The following is a 25,961-nucleotide window of genomic DNA, read 5'->3' on the forward strand; positions in this document are numbered from 1 at the left end:
GTAAACCTTGCAGTTCCTCTTCCAGTGCCCCACTTTGTTACAGTGAAAGCAAACATCTTTGCTCTTGGGGTCTTCAGCTTTTGGTGGAACCGGCTTTTTCTCACCTACTTTCTTCTTCTTGGAAGGGTTCTTCTTCCTTTTCTTAGGATTGGAACCTTCACCATTTAGAAGAACAGAACTCTTCTTAGGGGGAAAATTCGATTCCTCAGTCTTCAACATGTTGTGGAGTTCAGGCAGGCTGACATCCAGCTTATTCATGTGAAAGTTCACAACAAACTGCGAGAATGAACTCGGAAGTGATTGCAAGACCAAGTCTTGGCTCAGCTCCCCATCCATGGCAAAACCAAGTTGTCCAAGACGTTCAATCAAATTGATCATCTAAAGTACATGGTCATTCACAGATGATCCCTCAGACATCCTACAACCGAACAGCTCCTTCGATATCTCATATCGAGTTGTCCTCCCTGCCACATCATACAACTCTTGTAGATACATAAGGATAGTGTGAGCATCCATATGCTCATGCTGCTTCTGTAGCTCCATGTTCATGGAAGCTAGCATGATGCATTAAGCAACATTTGCATCATCTATCCACTTACGATACACAATATGTTCATCATTACGTGCATCGCTAGCAGGTTCAGTAGGCTTAGGTGAGTCAAGCACATATTCCAGCTTCTCAACCCTGAGAACAATTCTCAAGTTTCGAAGCCAGTCAGCAAAATTAGGACCAGTCAACTTGTGAGCATCTAGTATACTCCGGAGTGATAGTGCAGAAGACATAATGTATATAGTAAATCTGTAAATGATGAACACATAACAACACTTAGCAAATATTCAATTTCATTTCAAAATACTATATGAATCGGGTCTTTATTCATAAGTGGCTCCCACTAGTTTATCTAATTTATACAACCCCTAAGTGAAAATTAAGCATTCATAATGCTAGTGGGAATAGGGATCCTACATTCCATCAGACAACCTTGGCTGTAGCACGAAACGTCATGTGATGTTCAATAGGCAGACAACTCTTGTCAATTACATCTTATGTTATTCCCTAATAAAACTTTAGCCTCTTGAATAATTGAGTCACGGCTGTAGCACGACAGACTCAATATTCTAAGTCAAGTCTAACCCAACATTTCGTACAATTGAATCAGTCTCCAACGGCCCACGGCTGCAGCACGTAACGACCTTTAGATTCTAATTCAATGCACACATCTCTATGTAATAGACAAGTATTTCTTATTTCGAAATCAAAGCCCTCGGCTGTAGCACGAAACGATAATGATTCAAAAATAAGAACTACTTTCTACCATGTTGGAAGGCTTTGACCGACACAAGTCCGTTTGTCATTGGCCAATTACTACTTGATATTATTTAATTTTAGAGGGATTATATTACGTTATAATCATAATCATATTATAAAGAGATTCTTCCTTTTAAATTAAATATTTCAAATCAATAATCGATAATCAGATGATTCCCAGATCGGGGGAGCATTGTCAAGAGGCGTCACTTAATACCCCTTTCTTACAGATAGAAATCTGTTGTTGACAGAATCATCCTTTCTCTCAATATTGAAAATTCATATTCAATTACGTGTTTCATAAACACAAGAATCTCATGATTGTATTCATAATATTTATATTAAGGTCATGAAACAATTTCACTATACTAGATTATCTATCATACGCCTTATGTTAATTAAGTTCACCTAAATCTATCATCGCATGATAAGTTAAGCATATATCACATATATAAACATGAATAAGCGTAAAGGTAGACATGTTAAATCATGTAACATATTAGTTTAAGCATTATACATCTTTATGTATCGCATGAGGCATTTAAAAGTAATTAAAACAGTTAAAAACAGCTTTAATACACTACTATTAGCTATAAACAGTCCGAAACAATTTCAGAATATACAATATAATATACCATTAGATGCGTCTCGAAAAGACGAATCCAACGGCACCAAGCACGCCCCAATATGACCAACTACGTGCCCTCACGCGCCCCGAGAAGCTCAGCCACGCGCCCCCACGTGCACACGCGCTGTCAGGCGCGTGTCTGACAGTCTGCCACGCGCCCCCACGCGCACACGCGCCTCACGCGCCCGGACAGCTGAGCAGACGTCATCTGATGATGTCAGCATGATGTCAGCACAAGCGCTGACCGTTGACCGCGCGTGTCTGACACGCGCTGCGCGTGGGCCAGGAGCGCGTGACCCTCACGCGCGCTAGCCAGCCGCGCTGTCCTCCCCCTATTTCTGACAGTCTCCGATTTTTTTTTAAGCAGCCGCCGCCGTACACCATTGGAGGCCGTGCCTCCATCAATCAACATCAGAACTGTCATTTAAACTCAGCAGGAGACTAAACATATATATATATATTAACAGATTATATATATATATAATTACGAATTTAATTAAAACATCTTTAAAAATTCATAATAATTAATCCACACATCATAGAATTATGAAAAAAAGACCCAGACGATCTACAACACTTGGAGAACCCAGATCTACAGTCAAAATAATTCTGAGAAGCAATTTCTAATCAATCATAATTAATCCATGATATAACTTGCAAAAATCATAATTAATTCATACAAGATCATAAAATTCTGAAATTTTTATCACAGATCTATATGCATACAACCTATGCTCCGATACCATTGTAGGATTTTATACATCACGGAAGCATGGTAAAATAATTTTCTTGATATAAAATCCAAATAAAGGCATACAAATCGTGATTAAATCATATGGGATCGTTTCTAACCTTTAAAAGCGATCCAAGAACGACGAGCGGAGATCCCTAGCAGCTGCTCCTCAAGTGTGAAGCACTCCACCGGTATCCACCAAGAGATCAATGTGATGGAGGAGTTAGGGTTTTCTTAACTTTTTAGGTTAAGGCAAAATCAGGGTTTATAATAGTATATTTATAGGCTAAATTTTCAGCTGAAAATTTTCCCATCAAATATTATTATCATTAACCCTTTATTCTTATTAACCAATTAACTAATAATTAAAACACCTTTTAATCATTAATCTTTTTTCTAAACACTTTAGAAATAATTCTCTCACTTGATTTAATTTCCAAAAATTAAATTCTTAATTAATAATATTAAGAACTTTTTCGTAATTAATTTATAATCAATTAAATCTCATTTAATCAATTATTAAATTTGCCAATTAATTATTTATTACATAAATAAATAATTATCAGCCATTATTAATTAATTCCTCCACCATTAAATCATTCTCTTTTATGGTGTGACCCTGTAGGTTCAATATTAAGCCGGTAGTAGAAATAAATAATAATAAAACTATTTTATCATTATTTATATAAATTCTCTAATTCATTAAATATGATTAATTAATTAATCATATTTATTCTACATCGTGAGGGATACTTCTCAGCATATCGCGACTATCCGGATAATACGAATTCACTGCTTAGAATACCAAGAACCCATTCAGTGAATAGTTATTGTACAATCAATTCCTTCTACCCTGCAATGTCACGATTAAATACAAGGCATGGAACTTGTGTCAAGCCTATCTTATTTAATCATATGCTTTCCCATTCACTATGCTTGGTTCTAATTAATGTAAATTAGAAACTCCTTTCTAATTTCATTTACTCTGGCCAGAGATTCCTGAACTAGCATAAGTAGATCAGTATTGAATATTCTATTCCTTCACTGGAAGGGGTAGATCCTTTATTGATCATACACTATCTTTGTGTACAAATTCCTATACCCAGTAGAGCCCTTATAATTGTCCCTGGAGACTAAGAACTAAACCAAAGCATAGTTCAGTGTACACAAGATGACTATGATGACTTCAAGTCTAAGGATACTTGTACAACTATCACTATGTAAACAACTGCTGACACGTGAGTGAACTCCATCAGTTGTTCAGCTGTGTGAGTCATGTTCAGTGAACTTATTCTATAATAAGCACCTACATACTAGCTATAGTGTCACCACACAAATGTCTATGAGAACAGAGAGCCTTCATAATGAAGCAAGCATAGTATGTACCGATCTTTGCGGATTATTAATTACCAGTTAGTAATCCTACGACCAAGAACTATTTAAGTTTAGATTTATCATCTTTTAGGTCTCATTATTATGATCTCATCACAATCCATAAAAAGCTTTACTCTAAATTGTGGTATATCTTATTTAAACACTTAAAATAGATAAAGCCCGCAATAAAAACAAAACAAGTCTTTTATTAATATCAATGAAATCAAAACAGATTACATAAAAGTTATTCCTAAATCCTCATACATGATTTGACTTAGGACACATCTCTTTCAGAATCGACCACCAGGAACGCTTCCTAGTGATACAGAAATAAATCCAGGCAAGAGGGAAATTGAAGAACAGGTGAACGCCATCACCTTAAGTTCTGAAAAGGTCGCAAGCCCCCAAATTCAGCAAGACGAAGAGCCTGAAAAATCTCAAGTTTCAGAAAATACAGTTGTGGCTGAAGAAGAAGTGCAGAAGGAAGCAGAGGTGGAACCAAGGAAGACTAATGTGGAACACACTCCTCCTGAAGGTAATACATGGGAGAAACAGATCTATCCTCCACCTCCTTTTCCTAAGAGGCTGTAGAAAAAAAAGCTGGATAAGCAGTTTGAGAAGTTTTTGGAGGTATTCAAGAAACTTCATATCAACATACCTTTCGCTGAAGCTCTTGAACAGATGCATAGCTATGTGAGGTTTATGAAAGGTATTTTCTCTTGGAAAGTGAAGCTCGATGACTTAGAGACCATTGCTCTAACGGAGGAATGTAGTGCTGTGCTGCAACAGAAGTTACCTCTGAAGCTTAAAGATCCTGGAAGCTTCACTATACCTTGCTCCATCGGAAACTTATCGTTCGACAAGTGTTTATGTGATTTAGGAGCTAGCATCAATCTGATGCCCTTATCTATCTTCGAGAAGCTTGGTCTGCCTGATCCAAAACCAACATACATGTCATTGCAACTAGCTGACCGTTCCATCACTTATCCACGAGGTATAGTGGAGGATGTCTTGGTCAAGGTGGATAAACTCATCTTCCCTTCTGACTTTGTAATTCTTGACTTTGAGGAGGTTAAGAAGATTCCCATTATATTGGGGAGACCATTCTTAGCTACTGGTCGAACTATGATTGATGTACAAAAAGGAGAGCTTACGATGAAGGTTCATAATCAGAAGGTCACTTTTAATGTGTTCAAGGCAATAAAGTTACCCACAGCTAAAGAGGAGTGCTTTAAAGTAGAGTGGGTAGACTCTGTCGTGAATTCGGAACTTGAGCAATTGCAAAAGTTAGAGACCTTAGAGAGATCCTTAATGGGGAAATCAGTTATTGATGACAAGGAAGGAGCAGAGTAACTGCAGGTTTTGAATGTACTTCCATGGAAGAGGAAGTTGGATATGCCATTCGATTCTCTTGGGTTAGCAGAGCTGAAAATTTCTCAGGAGCGTCTCGAGCCGTCTATTGAAGATGTTTCCACACTTGATCTCCACCCACTACCAGATCACTTGATTTATGCATTCTTAGGTGCACCACATGATAAGGGCTTGGGATATATCTTTGATGATATAGAGGGTAGCCGAACAAACCCTCCAATGCCTATAGAGGGTTCTTCTCATGTGCAACAGGTGGTTAATAGGACTGGTGTTGGTGATGAGCAGTACAGGAAAGTAATTAAGCGTATGGAGGCCATGCACGACATTCACCGTCGTTTTGCTGCAGATTTGACACAGGCGTTGGGCACTATTTTCCGAGCCACTGGTGTCGAGGTTGATTGGCCACCTGATCCTCCACCCGAGAAGGGTGATCTTTCTGACGACTAGGTATGCCTGAAATCCTTATTATTACCTTCAATGAGGACATTGAAAATTTTAAGTTTGGGGGTGATAATGTAATGATTATTAGTGTGTGTGTCCATATAAATTCATATAGATTCATATTGCATGTTTAGTTGTAGTTCATTCATATTTTTGCATGATTGTTCATTTAGGACATATTTGTTTGTTTTTATGTGATTTCATATAGTTGCATTTGCATGCATATTTAGCATGATCCCTTAAGATGAACTATGATATTTGATAAGTTGATGTTGATTTGAGTGTGGTGGTGACGAATAGAGGGTTGTTTAAGTCCTAATGAATTGATTTGCATTCCAGAAACAAATATTTCACAAAATCTTATAGGGTTGCTTTTGATCTAGATCATGATCATACTTGTTTGTTGTTGAGATTTAATCACTTGGTTATATTTAGAATTTGTGATATTCTCATAATGACGTAAAAACACTGATTTTTTATATCTGGAGAAAAACTTGGATTTCATTGCTAGTTGTTGTAAGGCTAGGCATCAAATGGCTAGTAGTCGGCTCATATTTTTATGAGTAGTCTAGGGTTGAATGAGATGGAGCGAAACGCACTCATTCAGAAATTATTGAAAAAAAAGAGAAAAAAAAAGAAAAAAGTATGTGTTTATGCATAATTGATCAAGAGTGAGCTCTTTAATACTCGAGTTATTAAGTTCTAGGGGACTTTGTGCCTAGTGACCTAAGGCTTTTATAGTCTGGGATCCTCTAACCTAACGCTCGCTACATGGGTATTATTGCATAAGCCTTTTGGGACCTCATTCATTGCATGGTCAAATAAGCGTCTTTGTTATGTGTTCAATAATAGTGTGAATCCTTGTATAACTCTAGTAGAAAGGAGGTGTTGTGAGTCATAATGCGTTTATTGTCTATTCTGTTTATAAACTTTTGATTGTTTCGATGATAGATAAGTTATGGTTATTGATCTAGTATCGAGAGATATCTGTTAAGCATTCCACACACGCACATTTCTGGTTTGTGAGTTGGTTTGTGAGATTTATTCGAACTCTGTTTTAAGTCATTGTATTCTTAGAGGCATTGGCTTATACATTTGGTTATGGTTATTCTGAGGGGATCGATTGCATTATCATTTAGTTGCATTCACATAGTTGTATTCATGCATTAGGTTTGTTTTGTAGTTTTGAGTCTGTTTATGCTTGAGGACAATCATCGATTCAAGTTTGGGGGTGTGATAATTGGATTTTATATCCACTTAGAACGCTTTATTACAAGATTAAATTGGTGTTTTGGACTCAAGTTATTGGTATTTTGATGTGTTTTTGTGTTACTGTATTTCAGGTATCATTTAAATGAAGAAAAGAGCTTTTAAAGGAAATATGATGAAAAGTGATCAGATTTAGAAGCCAAGGCCATTGTCAAGTTGTAGAGAATCTCGTTAGCTTTGCGTGGGCAGTTGAATCGCCTAATTCTGACGAGTATAACTCAAGTTATGGCCAAAATAAGATTCATCAGAACTTTCCAGAAGCCGCCCATGCGGCGTCGTCAGAAGTGCACGCGACCGCATGCCGACACGCGGCTGCGTCAGACCCGCATGCTGATGCGCGGCTGATTTCGCTGAAAAAGCCTTTTTTGAGTGGAATTTGATAATTTTAAGGGTACAGGTCCACTAGGGGCTTATATATACTTAAAAAAAAGATTTTCATCATCCGGGAAGATTGGGAGATCAAGGAGAAGACCTAGAAGCACAAAACAACTCCAAAAAAGAAGATCTTGTTTTCTACTTGTGATTCTTTGAAAATAGTTATAACTTTTGATGCTCGTTTTCATTCTTATTGAACCTAGACCTTTTTTTATTCGTACTTTGATTATTATTCAGTTTATTAAGACCTTGTTTCATATTATGCTTTCATTGGAACCCATGATGACGATGAGTTCAATTATGGGCTAATCGTTATTATAGGATTCTAGCGAATTTACTTATGGATTTCAATAATTAATTTGTTTCGATATCTTGGTGTGTGGTGATTGATTGATATCCTAGTATTGGTTGTGCTTATTCATCTTATGTGCGTAGCTAACATATAAGATAGCGTGTTAATCTCTATTGAAGCGACAATGAATATAGAGGTTTAGAACTTGCCATGCTAGCATAGGTTCATGTATTTGTTATGCATGATTCGTAAGTAATTTTAACCATCTTACTTGCCCTATGTAATCACGATAGATAACTTGCGCATTAAACCGTTATGTTTTCAATTCTTATAGACATATAAGGACTAAGCATAATTGGTGTCTATTCAACTTCAATCTCTTTTGTGGATGCTTGGTAGTAGGGTATTCGTATAACGAAAGTTGACGTTTACTAGTTTCGTGTTATCTGATTAGTGTCATCACCATCACATGCTAAGGTTAAGAACAATAAGGCTATTGAATGAAATATTTAATGAAGTTAGAATCCCATGTTTGTCATATATATTAATTCAACCATTCTTGTTCTGTTAGTTATAATTGTTAGTTTAATCTCCTAGTTTAATCCAAATCCAATTTGTTATTTGTCTTAACATTGAGCGATAACCATACATTGTTGCATAGGTGCACAAATTGAACTTAACCTAAACCAGTCTCTGTGGGAATGAATCTGAATTATGTCTTATACTACTTGCGAACGCATATACTTGCGTGAATTTTAGCGCGTATTTTCGCCCTAACACTAGGTTTTGAAAATCGAACATAAACCCTAATAATCGAACTTTGCTATCCAAACATCGTTTGTTCAATTAAACATCATGAATCAATTGCAAATAACAAGGAAGCTATATCAATCATCAAAACATCACAATAACCCTAGAATCAAAAAGCCCTAAAACCCTAGAAATTGAAAATCAAGAACAACGAATTAAAACATAAAATTGATTCTAGAAACATAAAGAACATATCAAAACCTTCGATTTGAGTACTTGAATCACACGATTTGATGCAGAAATCAGCTGAAAATCACGGTTTGATTCTCGACCCGATTCTGAAAATCCAGACCCGGAAAATAGAGAATTTTCTGATTTTTCTGAATTTTAGTTAATTAATTAATTAATAAGTAGGCTATTTATAGTAGTGAAATTAATACTCCTAATTAAAATTAAGGCCCTAATTCTACATCTTTTAAAAGTAATAAGCCCCTAATTTTATAATTTTTGAGTATTAAAATTTAATTTATAAATATTTTATATATACAACATATATGCTAAAATTTCCCAAAAATTGTGAATAATGCAAAATACAAAGAAATGGTATAAATGAAAGTCCTATAATTTTATAAAAATAAAAATGTGATTTTTGTGGGGTTTTTAACACCCAATGGGGCCCGAAAAAAGTCATTTTTTGTGAAACGAGAAAATTTATAAAATACCTAGATGTTCAGAATAATGCGATGGTAAAAGCCGTTTGATGAAAAATAAGGCCCATTATTTTATTTGAAATATCAGCTATAAAATCATGATTCGGGTCATATAATTTTTGATATGGAAGCTATAATTGTAAAATAAAATATCTAAAAAATATCTTAAAAATATCGGGATGACACAGAATGCACGTAACATATAGCAATTAGGGTTTGACGGTTAATTACATATAATTGACACATTAGCACACATAATTTATTATAAATATGATATAATACAGACTTAATTTTTCCAGACGTTACATAGGTCTTTAAGATACCATACAGTCTCTCTAGATTAAATTCTTTATACTCTTGAGAATTTCTGAGAGAGACTGTCATTGGCTTTCATTCTTTTGGCAGAGATCTCGGGAGTTTTAGATTGGAATCTTTAGTTTGGTAGATCCTTCCATACAACTTTAAACCATTCAGCAGTTTTTGAAATCTACTGAAGATGTCACTCAGTGACTCACCATCTTCAAAATGAAAATGTTTATACTGTTGTATGAGGAGTTTCATCTTATTTTCTCTGACTTGCTCAGTTCCCTCGTATAGTACTTGGATTTGGTCCCAAATTTCTTTAACAGTGTTGCAGTTGATAATATTGTCAAACATATCTCCATCAAGACCATTGAACATAATATTCATGGCCTTCTTGTCTTTATGAACTTGCTCAATATCTTCATCTGTCCATTCTGACCTTGGCTTTTGAACTGTTTGTTCATTTCCAACAGCTCCTTCAACATCTGTTGCAGCTCTACAAGGAACTTGAGGACCTTTCTCTATGCAGTCAACATATCTTTCATCTTGAGAGAGTAGATGAAGGTGCATCTTCACTTTCCAATGATGATAGTTGTCTTTATCCAGAATTTGGATCTTCACTCCAACAGCCTTTCTACTCATATTGTTAGTTTGTTTTGATCTTTAAACTCTTAGTGTGTCAAGAGCTCGCTCTGATACCAATTGTTATTCCCTAATAATCTAACAACAAAATTATAAAAGGGGGGTTGAATGATATTCTGGTTTCTTTTAGAAAATATAAAGTCTCTGTTGAATATATATATATATATGTGTGTGTGTGTGTGTGTATGTATAGCTATGAATGAATATGCAGTAGTGCGGATTAAAAGATGGTAAGTATTCAAACACAAAATAAATTAAACAAGACGGTTTAAAAACTTTATGGTGGATTGATCCTTCCACCAGAGATATATATTGATTTGATAACTCTGTGATGCAAAAATGTACACGGCTGCTTACAAGTGTTTTTACAAAAAAGAGCAGAGAGAATTCCTAACAGATGTAGCTTATTATATTTCTCTGTTCAACTTCTATTTTCACTTAATTGATTGATAATAGACACTTGCTACACTTGGTTTATATACCACCAAGTTACATATGAATAAGACAAACAGTGAAAACAAGAATCTAGGTCTATTAACATGTTGCTATATTTCTCTATCCAACATCTTTGAATACCTTCAGTTAAGCATGAAAATGGATATATTTCTTTGTTCTCTAAAATCTGCATATAGGATACCACATTTCTTTTGTATACAATCAACCCATGTGACTGTCAAGTCATTCTTAACTGCTATTTGAATCTGTTATCATTTGAGACTCCAGCATTATCCGTTAATAGTGCTTCTTGAGTCATCCATTGAGTCTCAAGTGGATTATCAGTTGAAAGTGTCTTGAGTCTTTTGTTGAAGCTTCAAGTTAATCCGTTGATGATGAATTCTTTAGCAGTTGACACTATTTTACTTATATAAAATTACAAGACATCTTCTATTTACAATTAGCCAACCTATTTTGTATATCTTTCTAGTAGTCAACATGACTCATAATTCACTACAACTTCTAAACTGCTAAGCTATTTCTTACACACAGAAATGTGGGACAAACTTGTTTAATACAAGTTATTCCATCTGATAATGGTTACAAAAATCATTTAACTTATCTACTTAGAGTGTTTTTTTAAGTTAACATCAAGCCTATAACATTTACCTAATAAATACATGACACATTCTTCGAGGTCAAGCAAGGTTGCTTCTTCATTCTCTTTCTCATGACGCTGGACAAATGAGGCTGGATTGTATCCTGATATATTGATTTGAATATCCCTTCAATCTATCTTGCATGAAAATGGAATGTTTCTTCTTCTTCTTCTTCTTCAGCATCCAAGATCACATGCAAAGTTTGTCTTGGCTTTTCATTTTATTTCCTTCGATTCCCATCAGCCCATGTGCTGTGACAGTCCTAAATTTTGACCATTGTCACGTCATTATCAGTAGCTATGTATCTTCTTAGCCATTGATAACCACTAGCTACATAATTCCTTAGCCATTGGAAGTCTTTTGCTACGACTTTCCTTAGCCATTGATAGTCACATATTTAGCCGTTGATGGGCCGATATAGATAGCAGTTGATGTTGTTTTCCCTTTATTTAGCAGTTGATGACTCACATTACTTAATCTGAATTACATAGAATCAAATATTTACACTTAATCACCCTATTCTAGATTTTCCATTGAGTCAATATGACTTCTGAACGAATAACCGCATTGCTATCTATTTACACGATTCTCATAAAAAATGTTACCACAACTTTATCAATTTATGGGTTACTCCTTCAATGACTATCCCTTAGGATGGTTAGTCATAAAAAGGTTATAAGTTGGCTTAACATAATTATGCACTGTGATTTGTTTATTATCAGAATTTAGACTTGATTCCTAACAGATACCATATGAGCTAATGGCCAACAAAAAACCATCCGTGAAGTACTTTCATATGTTTAGATGAAAATGCTTTATGCTTACGGATAATGAGCATCTTGTAAATTTCGATGTTAAGGATGAAGAATGTATTTTACTTAGCTATTCATTGGAGCCTAAGACTTACAGGGTGTTTGTGATAAATGATCACAAAGTTGGGGAAAGCCTTAATGTAACATTTGATGACACCAAACTCCAAAGAATTAAATGGAAGAAAGTTCAAATTCTCTAGATGTTGAAGCTCATTCTGATGATGAAGATGAACATGAAGTTGTTCCAACTGAAGATGATAATGGAAATGATCCTAATAATGGTCATGATTCTGATTCTTATTTAATGGAGATTATGGTAATGGTCCAGATGAAAGTTATGACAGTGCAAATTCACATGCGCATAGTCAGACTATTTTCGGAACTAGTCCTCAAGTAACATATTCTACCGATTAAGATGGCAAAAACTCAAGGGGAGCAGAACAAGGATCCCCTAGTCAGATTCAACAAAATGAAGAACATGTTGAGTTATCAAGAGATAATTTGCTAAGGCAAAAAATTATGGAGTAAAGATCATCCTTGGTGTTTGGTACTTATTTATTCCGATGTTGGAGTAAAGACTAGAATAGCTACTACAAAAGATTGTTTCTATCCTGGTATTTTATCTCAAATAGAACTAAATAAAGTGGATGATTTCTTAGAGATCCATATTGGATGCAAGAGTTACTTAATCACTTCAAAAGACATAAAGTATATAAACTTGTACCCAAATCAAAGGATAAACCTATTATTGGCACTAAGTGGGTTTTCATAAACAAGCTTGATGAAGATGTAATTGTTACAAGGAACAAGGATATATTGGTTTCTAATGGATATTCTCAATAAGAAGTGATTGACTATGATGAAACCTTTGCACAAGTTTCTAGAGTTGAAGCCATCAGGATGTTCTTAGCATTTGCAGTAGATTCAAACTTCAAGGTATATTATATGGATGTGAAAATTGATTTCCTAAATGGTGAGATTGAAGAAGAAGTTTATGTGGAGCAACCTCCTGGTTCTATAGATCCCGAGTTTGAAGATTTTGTATATTTTCCCTTCAAGGCTCTTTATGCTCTTAAGCATGCGCCTAGAATATGGTATGACACTATTTTTAAATTCTTTCTTGAAAATAATTTTACTATAGGTGTCATAAATTAGGATATGTGTCATAAAAAGCACGTTGATGATATTATATTTGGGTTTATGAATGATATACTTTGTGCAAGGTTTACTATGTTCATGCAGAGTATGTATGAGATGAGTATGATGGGTGAGCTAAATTTCTTCCTTGGACTACAAGTGAGTCAAAATCCAGATGGTAACTTCATTTGTAAAATGAGGTAAATCAGGGATCGTATGAAAAAGTATAATCTGGAAGAGTCATCACCTACAATGACTCTTATGGAAACTATTACTAAGCTTGATCAAGACAAGTCTCATAAGAAGGTGGATATCACTAACTACAGAGGAATGATTGGATCTCTACTTTACTTGACTACAATTCATCTGGATATTAATGTTTGCAACATGCTTGTGTGCGAGTTCCAAGTTGATCATAAGGAATTACATCTAATAGTTGTCAAAAGAGTTTTCCCGTATCTATAATTTGGCATCCTAAAGATACGGGTTTTGATCTAATTAGCTATACAGATTCTGATTTTGCTGGTTGCAAGATGGATTGGAAAAGTACTTAAAGAAGCTTTCAGTTTCTTGGAAGAATATTGGTTTAGCAAGAAACATCATTCAATTACTACATCAACTACCAAGGCTGAATACATTACTGCTGGAAGCTGTTGTTCTCAAATTTTATGGATGAGAAAGCAACTCCGAGACTATGGACCTGATCTGAATCATATTCCTATATTGTGTGATAATAAAAGCACCATAGCAATCTCAAACAATCATGTTCAGCACTCGAGGATGAAACATATATGTTATTCACTTAAAATCATTAGGGAGATTTGTAGAAAATTGAGGGGGTTTATACAAATCTAAACTTGTTGTAGTTTTCAGATTTAAGAACTGAAATTTAAACAACGGAAATATATAACACACAACACTTTAAAAAATTTCAGGTGGCTTGTTTGATCATTCCACCTGAGGCATATATTGGGAAATACTCTACAAATTACAATGTAATTCACAACTGCAAAATAGTATTTTCACTCAAGAATATTTCTCAATTTTGCTTTAAAAACACCATATATTTTCTAAGTTCCAACATTGTTATCTTGGTTTATATATTTATCAAGTTACATGTTACTAGACCAAAAAATATTGTGATGTTCTAGGTCCAGTAAAATGCTTCAGCATTCCCTCCCATCCAACTAGACCAAATTGGATGAGTTTGTCTTTGATAGTTTGTATATTTGAACCCTCCAATTTTCTTGCATAAAAATAGAATATTTTTTCTTCTTTGAGTTTCCCAAGTAATAAGAATCTTTGTCTTGGATTCTATATTGAACCTGAGTCTCCAACATCAGCCCATGTGATCTATCAGATTTGACCCATTAGCATTGTTAAGTGACTATCAATGAATGTTTCAAGATTTATCCATTGACAGTTATAATCTAACTGTTTATTGATAGATTACTCGTTGATAGCCTTTATTTATTATCCGTTAATATATTGGAGTCTATCCATTGATAGACACTTCATTTGTGTAGAATTATAAGCTATCAAATATTTACGATTTTACCCATCTATATACACATCCATTGATAGTCAACATGACCTATCCATTGATCAACAATGCTATTCAACTGTTATTTGAAGAATTACTCAAAATATGTTATAGAAAATTTTAGTTACAGATTCATGTTTGATAATGTCTTTAACAAGCCTATTTACTTGTGCAATCACTTATATGCAGGTCCTTAGATCTGAACAAGCTCATTCTTGGATGAGAAACTGGAGCAACTGAAACTTTTTCTGAAAGAAGATCCCTGATCATGCCCTATAAGTTAAGAAGGACATCGAATAAAGGACGTGCAGCAAAGAATAAATTTCACCAAGTCCAAATTTGAGATGTCCAAATTGAACTAATCGAGAAGTACCTAAATATACTAATTCGAGAATCTTGGAGCTCATTTGAAAAATACATTTTACATTAATTCGAGAAGTGTGTTTGTACTAATTTGAGAAGTGCAAATATATTGATTCAATAAGTGCTAAATGATCCCACTACAAGAAGTCTGAGCAACCTGATAGATTCAACTGATTTAAAAAGTATGTAAAACCGGATTCGAGAAGCCATCCATGTAGCCAATTCGAGAAGTCGTGGTAATACTGCCTCAGGCAAACCAGTTCTCTAACAGTATTCAGAGTTATCGAATAAAGACCTAAACATCTCGAGGTCCACAATAAATAAAAATAACTTGAAGATTTTTTAAAAAAAAAGATATTTATCTTGTCAATCTAGCTATGAGTCATTCTTCACATAATAGGGGTTGACAAGGAAATGTCTACGACTCAACTTGGAGAGTAATTTAAGGAAAAGCGGCTTCAAGAAACCTGGCATGTCTTCTCGAAAAAAGAAAGTAAAGTTACAAGGTATCACCATTCCACTTGTATGAATATAATTTTGAATATCTTGTTGCATTGTTCACAAGTGATACCATAAATGTAAAAGGCATCCTGATACACGGTTTTATAAGTGTACTAGACCTTTTTTATAGTTGTGTATTTCTTGCATATTCTGTATCTGAGTTTTCAAGGAGCTTAGAAGTACAAAAAACACTTAAAACTCCCTGAAAAATAGAAGTTGAATTTCTTCATCATGTTGGTCTTCGATCTCCTTGTTGTTAACTATAATGTCCTCACCTTCATCTTCGATTATTATTATTTCCCCTTAAGTGTCTTATTTCTCAAATTATCTGTGTCGTCCATGTTTAAACGCCTCACCACATTTGGTATAGACTTTTTCAAATATGTTATAGTTATGTATTATGTTATCGTGAGTTCCTTCTATAAGGCTTCGTAGTATAATTTCAAGCTCTCCATTTTCGACTATAATTTCTTAAGTGGGGTAGCCATCTCTTTGTAACATTTGGATTGTCTACATGACTCGATATATCATTTCTTCGTAATTCACTCGTCAACATAGAGAATTAAGCTGATCTTTATCAAGTTTTTCATATACGATGCTAATTGAGTACATGCTTGTTTGTTACATAGAAGTAAATCTCTTTCTATTTTTGATGATATTGTTGTTTCTAGCTATTCTCTCTTCGTATACAGAGCCTTTTTTATTTCAAACTCTCATTTAATCCTTTACTTGCTATTTTTTCTTCATATATTCTACACACACGGTATTGCACTTATGCCAATTTGTTGCAACCTTTGGGCATGGTCTATCAGGTTTTTATTTGACTTGTTCTTACTCTTCATTTCAAATTATGGCGTACATTTTTTCTGAATATGTCGATTTTATTCCCGTTTATCTTGATCAAGTTATGTCATCCATTTTCTCGTCATGTACAGATATCCAGTCTCCATGTTTTTAAAATTTTAGTAATAACATCCATGATGTATCTAATACATTCATCATTAAACATATTTACTTAATACGGTGAGATCACGTGTATTATTCTAATTTTTGTTGGAAGCGTCGTATATGTGAGAGGAGAACCAGTCTGGGAATTGAGTTGAATGATATATGTGTGAGTTATTTTTTCAACAGGAGCATCAGAAAAAATTCATATTTATCTACATGATATGTGAGTGGATAGAATTTGTTCGTAGAGTATAATCACACACTCACGGATAATCAAACACCCATGGACACCCAAAGATGGGATTTAAAGATGGATCCTGCAATTTTATTAGTTTGCATAGACGCCACTGCTACTTCCGTATTGTGTGGGTAGAGAGAGTCGAGTTCGTTTAGATGGGATTGGCCCGCAGTTAAGCAAACAAAAATATTTTGATAATTAACTCCTCTTAATATTTTATAATATTTTCTCTGAGTCCTAAATTTTTAACAGAATTTAGATTGTAGTTAAATTTGTTTATTATTATAAAATAAAATAATTATAAGATGACATGAATTAAATTTAATCATTAAAAATATTTAAACTAAATTTTATCATATCGTCTCAATTTTCTTTTCAAATTTTTCCAAAATGGGGAATTGTTACATAGAAAAAATTAATTAATTTTTAATATTCTAAACTTTCTCTTAAACTTAAATTACCATCTAATCCTTTTTCACGGGTTAAATGGAGAAAGGTCACTCAACTCATGCTTAACTTGGAAGTGGGTCATTTAACTAGAGTTGAGTATTCGGTTAGAAGATTTAACCCAAAAAACTTGTAGTCAAACTACTAAAGTATTATTATATATAACGGTATTAAATTTAAACTCGACTAAATGGACATGGAAGTTCTTAAATATTTAGTGACTAGATTGCAAGCTTTAATTGATTAAATTATGCATTTGAAAGTTTTTGGAATTTGATGATCTACTTACAAAATAAACATCAGTTGAGTGATGAAAATGTAATTTAATTCTCTTTTTACCTAAAATTTCTATTCAAGTCAAAAATCAAAATTGTCATCTAAATATTTGATTACATTTTAAGATTGTCCTTAACATTCTTCCTAACTCAAGCTTAGACATTTTTCGCAAGTCAAACTTATTTTCTTAACTTACCAAAAATAAAAAACTTTTTATCCTAGTTATTTCTTAGAAACAATAAAATTAGATAATTTTTAACTTTTAATTTATATAATAAGTGATATTTGTAAAAGGGTGTGATTGTAACCGTATACAGATTTGTTAATGATCATGCTTTTTATTAATTTTTATGAAAATGTCACTGTTTGTTTTAATAAATCTCCACCATCTGATGAGATGGATGGTCAGGATTAAAGTTTTCTCCTGACCTCTATTTAAAAAGTTCTCCATGGATGGGGACTCTTTATAAGTTATATTTAATTTTTAAAAAAATCAAAATTTTAATATAATAAAAGAATACACGAATAAAAAAATTAAAAAGACCTTTAAAACATAAATTTTGATATACAAATGAGTACAAATAGTATTTTGTAATAGTATATTATATAAAAGTACTAAAGTTAAAAGTATCAAATTAAAATAGCATAAAATTTAAATAACTAAAAAATAAATATGTTGGGATAAAAGTATAATAATTTAGTAAAGTTTTAATATATTAATATAATTTAATTTGAATATGGTTATTAATTAATCACGGATTGAAAGAAATAAAAATAAGTTGATGGGCTTTTAAGAAGCATATGCGTGATTCTCAACATTTCTGTTTATGGAAATAAAATGACATATTATGATTGTTTACTTATTTGGCCATAAGGTACGCTATACGATTAAATAAGCTTATTGGCCATTTAGGTGGATTTGAGTGTAGCCCACCAGACACTTTATCTCATGAGATTTGTCCACTGTCAGTTTTAACGGGATGGTTTATAATTGATCCCTTCATCACAATCATTCATTTTCCCCTTGCCCAGGGAAAAGAGAATCTAAACTTTAAATCATGGGAGCCTAATTGCTACAAATTCACAAAGATTCTAGTGTAACAATAAACTATTGAAATTAAAAAAAACAGCACTAACTAATTAAAGGCCTACTATGGAAAGAGGTTTGAGAATGCAACAGAGAACTCAATGGTGAATAATGAGGAGAAGTGCCTTTATGACGAGACGCTGGAATCTCTCCCATGACATCGCCTGCTTGAAAACAATCATTTAATCTTTCAAGTTTTGACTATAGGTCCTGTTGACGGAGGAATCTGGTAAAACAAAGATTAAGGTTTCTCGCCGAAATTAAGATTTATGACGGTGGTTCTTCTCCGAAAAATCAAGCGGAGTGTGGTGGTTTGTGATTGTTTTAGGTTGAGATTGATCAGAGTAAGTTGTGGCTCCCTTATCAGCGCTGAACTTCTTACCCCTCTCAATGTGCCTACGTACCCTTTATATAGGGATCAAGCCTGACGTAGTTCTTGGGGAACAAGAAATCTAATGGGCTTAGACTTCTTATTCCTAGGCCCGGTAGAAGCCCGTCCAGACTCCATCTTCCGCTAGCTTTAGGAATGTCCAACTATGAGGCCCAACCGCGAATGCCCAAGGCTCGTTCGTAATCTTAGGACTTCACGGATAAAGCATCTCCCTGCGCAAGGATAACACTCCGCTACAGCTATCTCCCTTGATTTACGGACGCAGGTATAGCCACGGTTCACCCCAAATGCCGGACGCATTCCTGTCCCCCGAATGAGGATAACCCACCAGATAACAGGACAGGTGATCCCAAACTCTTGGGTGTAAAGTACAGGATGACTCCAAAGTTCTCCAACGAGGACACCCGTTGAATACAAGAACAGAGTTCCCAAAGCACACACCAAAGTTAACCCCGCATCCCCAATGAGGACACCCGTTGAATACAGGAGGAGGCCTTCAATCATCAGGCATACCCCTGGAGGCCTTCTAGCTTTTCACGGACATCCCCCTCCTTGACCGTCTCAAGGAGGGAATTCTTCAAAGAGTACCTGCAACAAATATGTTAGTAGAAATAACCATCATTGCTCCTTTCCATGCATGCTTTGTCCCGAGCTCACCATTGAGAATGCATTTACCACACGTAGGACGCATCCTGAGACATTGGGCGCGTCCTGACTTTCATGAATCATGTATTGTTCTTCCAACAACTACCTCTCATGACATTCCACAGAGACAGGACGCGTCCTAAACCTCTGGGCGTGTGCTCCCACTTTCATTGCTAAAGGACCATAACTGCTAGATACCTCCACCATGGTGGACGCATCCTACGTCCCTGGATGCGTTCTACACCAGGTAGGTACTTTTAAAACTTTTTTACCACATAATCATCTTCAATAAACATTCCCACGAAATGTGGGTGCGTCCTACTTATATGGGCGCGCCTTGATCTTCTCCTTTGCAACGCAACTCCGAGTTTGACTCTAATCAACCCGCGTTTGACCCGCATTGATCCAATGCCAAATTTTGGGTATAACAAATGCCCCCCAAATTCCATACGTAGTTAAAAACAAAGTTGGAATTTTTATCCTTAAATCCAAGCTACGAAATTTGGCTTACAAACACAGGACGCGTCGTTAATTGAGGACGCGTCTTTTCATTCGCTTTATACCCGTTGCGTTACAGCTGTCGCCCACGTCAGCATACCCTCTTCTATAAATACCCTTAAATTAAATTCATATCATCACTTTACTCCCTCAACAACCGTCGTCGCCGCCGTTCAAGCAGAAATTTCAAGTTCAAAAATCCGGCGATTTCTCCACTCATTTCCCAATTTCCTTAGCTCAATCGAATCCCCAACTCACAAGGTATGTGGATCCTTCATTGTTTCTTAATTTCACCGAGCAAATCGTCTATAATAAGTTAAAAATTGTTCGTATCCTCCACTTTTTACAATTGTTCTTCATTACATCAGTACACATATATGTATGTATTGATTAAAATAATATATTTTACTTCTTTGATTCCTGACTGCATGTTTCTAGGGTTTTACTGAATTTTTTCCCAAATTAACCGTAGTCGATTCAAATTCGGTTGTATTCCCACCAGCGTGGACGCGTCTATCACCTAGGGCGCGTCCTATAAACTTTCTTTGTTTAGTGCATAATTTATTTGTCATAGTTTTAAGTCGTTTCAACAAGAGTTGAGTAGACGCGCTGCCAAATTAGGACACATAATATATTTCATCTTCACTGATAAGCTTTCTGCGATAGACTTTGTAGGACGCGTCATCACGCTAATTCTACTTTTATACTTCTTTTCCTTTACTTTTACTTCTCTTCTTTAAGTTATGGACGCGTCATCATTTTCCCTTTTTATTTCAGCTGGGGGATGCATCTTCATCTTCTCCTTTCCACCCGTTCAAAGTTCTCAACAAACGCCTTGAGATTTATTCCCCACCTTCTATTTTTTTCACACCTGAGCTCCCTGAACTTCATAGGACAAATTCCTTTCTTGGAGCAGAAACACACGTCTTTGAACTCCTCAAATCAAAAACCTCAATAATGTCAGATTCCAGTTCTGACTCTATAGATCATGTCCCTATAAGCTCTAGGATGGGAAAGGGAAGATTAAAATGCAAAAGAGCCCCAATCCTCAATACTAGGGCGGCCATTGAAGATTGGACCGATGATGAAATCAATCCATCATCCAGTAAACCTCAATGACACAAAGCCATTTCTGATGAGGACGCGTCCTCACCCGCTCAAGCAGCATCTCCGGCTAGGGACACGTCTCCTGTTGAGGACGCGCCCTCTCCTAATAGCGATGGTTAATTTGGGAAGAGAATCCCTCAACCTGACAAATACCCCATCTCCCCTCAACAGTATGTCTCTCCATTGGAGCATTGGGAGCCAAGCGATGTAGAGCTTGATTTCGATTAGAAAGAGCTAGAAGACCTCCCTGAGACAGAAAAGAATGTCTGGAGGAAGAGGGAAAACAAATTAGCCTGTGTTGGCATAAAATCTACTATAACAGATCTGGAGATTGGGTGGACAATGAAGTATTATGACATGGAGGGCATCTGGGCGCATCCTCTTAGAATGATGAGGCCCCATATCTTTCACATGGAGAATCTAAGGATCCCCAGGATGGTCCTCACTCCAGAACTCATTTCCTTGGGTGTGGGCGCGTCCTTGCATCCATATATCAAGAAAATTATGAAGTGGTATGATGTTGCTCCAGTCCAACTGTCCCCAAACTCATACAAGCTAGCATGGGTCTTGTACATTATGTATCATAATTTAGAGTTGGGCGCGCCCTCCATAAAAGAATTCAGCTACTTCTTCACCATCAGAAACTCCATCCCCGGCTATCACTTCTTTGTTGTCAACAAATGGTTGAACAATAAAGGGTTTAATGAAGGCAAGATCAGCCACGAATGAGACTGGAAGGAACCATTTTTCTATATCTATGATGTTAAAAGGGCTCGCGTTCATTTTAACTTAGAGCCAAGTAAGTGTGATATCTCGGACGCGTCCCCTTCTACAGGATGCGTCTTTTCTTTCGCTATCTTTCTCTCTTTTTCCCATTCTCTTTTTTTTGTAACCCTCGTCTTTCTTCCTTAGATAAAAGAACTCAGAAAGAGCTGACAGGAAGGAAGAAAAAGAGAGCAGAGAAGGTGTTGAAGTATGCTGAGAAGCATTTTAACCTTAAAGATATGATCACAGAGGCCAATCTCAAAAAGATTGGGGCTTTGTATGCAAGGGTCGGTTCCATTTGTAAATACCGTGATTTCTACAATGGAAACCCCGTCCTTACTGCTTCTGAGAAAGCTAGAGGGCTTAATGCAACAGAATTAGTCCAACTGGGCATTAGTAGACAAGTGGATTTAGAGGAAGGTAAGAATTATTAAAAATAAGACGCGTCGTGGACTCAGGACACATCATACACGCATCTTCATACACAGCCTCCATTTTATCTGACATATGTACATTCACTTACCATTTATATACTCAGGTCTTGACGCGTCTTGCCATTAGGACGCGTCTTCGTATCCTTTATATGATTTAGATGTTTGCTTAAGACTGTTACATTGCATGGTTCTCATAGGATGCGTCACATCCCATAGGACACGTTCAGTCTTCATAGCTTTTTTATTGTGTATCAAATCATTACATGCACTTGTCATTTTAATATTTCTATCATATCACATGGAACGCGTCCTTTTAAGCTGGCACGTCCATATCTAATATTTTCCCATATTTATATCACGGATATGACTTCTCTTCCTAAAGGATTTGCCATTGGGGCCACCAAAAAATTGAGAGCCAGGAAGCAGGCTCCTGCAAAGTCTGATCCAAAGGCCAAGGATCCTAATCCTGTTGTGGTTCCTTCATCTCCCCCCAAGGTCATTGACACCACTGTAGTGAACATCTCAGATAAGGAGGACACGCCCTCTAAGCACCAGAAGACAATGCCCGATGACAAATATTTTATCTTGAGATATCAGGGCGCGTCCTCAGCTGGCGCCTTTACTAAAGATGAAGTTCGAGGCTGGACTTTCAGGACAGAAGAACAAACAGAGCAAGCCATGGTGAGAGCAGCAATCGAGCTCCATTTGCACGCTAGGCAAAGTCCCAACATGGCTACTAGACTCAGGACGCGTCTTGCTGTCACTGACACTGCTAAAAGTCAGGCTAAAGACAAAATCAGATCTTTGAAGAAGATCATTACTTTGCTCACCCAATAGAAGGATGCTGAGATCAAGCGATTGCAACAAGACAGGACGTGTCTTGAGGGTGAGAAGGCGCGGCTCAAAGGTATTGTTACCTCTGTGGAGAAGGCTATGGAGAGCGTTATCACTCTGAATTCCACCATGCAATTGGAGCTGGATACCATAAATGATGACAGGTTGCATGGATGGAAAGAAGAGAAAAAGTTGGTATATCAAAATGGTTTTGCAGCTGGATTCGAGTAATGGTATTCTGGGTTTATAGCAAATGACCCAGAATATCCTTTCTCCAAATTTGATGAAGACACCAAGAAATGGTTAAATGACTTCAGGATCAGGGTTGCAGATTCCATCAAAAGCAAAAGGATCATCCTTGGCTTGGAAGAGGATGATGCGTCCCCAACACCTTCTCCACTTCAGACTCAGCCTCCACCTTCTTCCCAAAAAGACCAGGACAAGCCTCAGGATGTGCCCCCTGCCTAGGATGCGTCTCATGTTAATTTATGAACTTTTTATTTGAACTGTCTCAAGGGTGTGGGCCCTTTTAAGCCTTACAAGTTGTAAACTTGTGACTATTTCTGAATTTTGTTTGTTGGTATCTTTATAAGGTTTTCCCCTTTTTAATTATATCCATGTATATCTTTTTTTACTTTTTTAATCTTGTTCTATCATACATATGGGCGCGTCCTAAGCTGAGGACGCGTCGCCTTTCAAATCTTGTTGTTATCCCCTTTATCATTACAAGCTAAGAAGATATCATGCAAGGGCGCGTCCTCGTTTTAGGATGCGTCTTCCTTATGTATTAATTCAATTCCAGCACCTTATACTGTAGGATGTTTCCAAGTACTTGGACGCATCTAGATTAGTCCATTTACTTGGGTTATTTTGAATTTCCTGGATGGTATATTTTTCCCTTAGTATGATAACATGTTGTTATACTATTTTCTACCCTTTCTGTACCATGCTCAATTTATGGGCGCGTCCTCATGTTTGAACACATCAACTCTTAACTTCGAATGATAAAATTAAAGGTTTAACAGAGAGGACGCGTCCTACCAGAGGGAGCATCCACCAGGATTGTGCGTGTATTTGCTTTTTATATTAAAATTTCATTTGATAAGTCTTCGACTAGGCGCGTCCCTTTTGCAAACGCGTCTAAGTTTCAGTTTTACTTGATTTTCCTCTTAATTTTCACTTTATAAGTCGTGTTTCTACCTTTGTAAATATAGGACTATTTCTCAGGGCGCGTTCTGTGATGAGGACGCGTCATACAACCAGGAAAAACCCTCAAACAAACAACCATCGTAAATTTTTCAAAGTTTTTTATTAATAATGCGCTCTGATGCCAAAAGTGCACCAGTCCCATGGCTACTATGCTCTGTGGGGAATTTTATTCGAAAAATGCTCCTTCAACTAGTTCTAAGGTAAGTAGTACATGCACTACCCCCTTTGCTAGGAGGAATTTTATTGCTTATAGCCTAAAATTTGGGCACAACCCTATATAATATAAACATGATATGTAAGGGGTCAAAGGCGCGCCTTACTGATAATACTTTCGAAGATGCTCCGCGTTCCATGCTCGCGGAACCAGCATTCCTTCCAAATCTTCAAGGTGTTAAGTACCCTTCCATAAAATTGTTTTAATCTTGTATGGTCCTTCCCAATTAACTCCAAATACTCCATGCCGGGGATTCTTCATGTTTGGCATCACCTTCCTGAGCACCAGATCTCCCACCTTCAACAGTTGTCCCTTTACCTTCTTATTATAATACCTTATAACACGTTGTTGGTATGCCGCAACCCTTAACTGGGAGTTTTCCCTTGCTTCTTCCAAGAGATCCAAATGAAGCCTCTGGTTAACTTCTGCATCTCTCTCCGCGTAACGATCTCTACGAAGCGACCCTAATCCAACTTCCACAGGGACCATAGCTTCATACCCGTAAGTCAGCATAAACGGAGTTTCTCCCGTAGTAGATCTTGGAGTAGTGTTGTAGGACCACATCACTTTTGGGAGTTCTTCAAGCCAATTCCCTTTGCGCTCTTCCAGTTTGGTCTTGAGGGTATGTTTTATTATTTTATTGACAGCTTCCATTTACCCATTACTCTGAGGATGATAAACCGCTGCAAATTCCTTCTTAATTTTTAATCCTCGCACAATTATCGCAACTCCTTGCTGTCAAATTGCTTTCCGTTGTCAGAGATAAGTTTATAAGGAATTCCAAATCTGCATACGATAGAATTAAAGATAAAGTCTTTAATCTTCTTCGTGGTGATAGTCGCCTGCGGCATAGCTTCTGCCCATTTAGTAAAGTAATCAACCGCAACCACTGCATACTTGACATCTCCTTTAGCCTTAAGTAATTCCTCAATAAGATCAATCCCACACATGGCAAATGGCCATGGGCTTACTATAGGCGTCAAGAGCGTCGCTGGCATAGATGAGTAATTTGCAAAACGTTGGCAGCGGTCGCATGCTCTAACAAAATTCACAGCATCCTCTTTCATCGTAGGCCAATAGTACCCTTGGCGTAAAAATTTCATCGCCAACGAGTTATCCCCCGAGTGATTACCACATATTCCTCCATGTACTTCCCTTAAGATGTAATTTCCCTCTTCTTCATTGACACATCTGAGCAGTGGTTGATTGAAGCCCCTTTTA

General features: G+C 36.2%; 1 protein-coding gene across 1 annotated transcript; it reads right to left on the bottom strand.

The window, feature by feature from the left end:
• Window positions 1–24,917: 24,917 nt before the first annotated feature.
• LOC141674137 (uncharacterized) lies at window positions 24,918–25,394 on the bottom strand. The gene has a single exon (XM_074480862.1). It carries the CDS (start codon window positions 25,392–25,394, stop codon window positions 24,918–24,920), a length of 477 nt encoding a protein of 158 aa, XP_074336963.1.
• Window positions 25,395–25,961: the final 567 nt, after the last annotated feature.

Source organism: Apium graveolens, chromosome 7, assembly GCF_009905375.1.
Source record: "Apium graveolens cultivar Ventura chromosome 7, ASM990537v1, whole genome shotgun sequence".
Taxonomy (NCBI): domain Eukaryota; kingdom Viridiplantae; phylum Streptophyta; class Magnoliopsida; order Apiales; family Apiaceae; genus Apium; species Apium graveolens.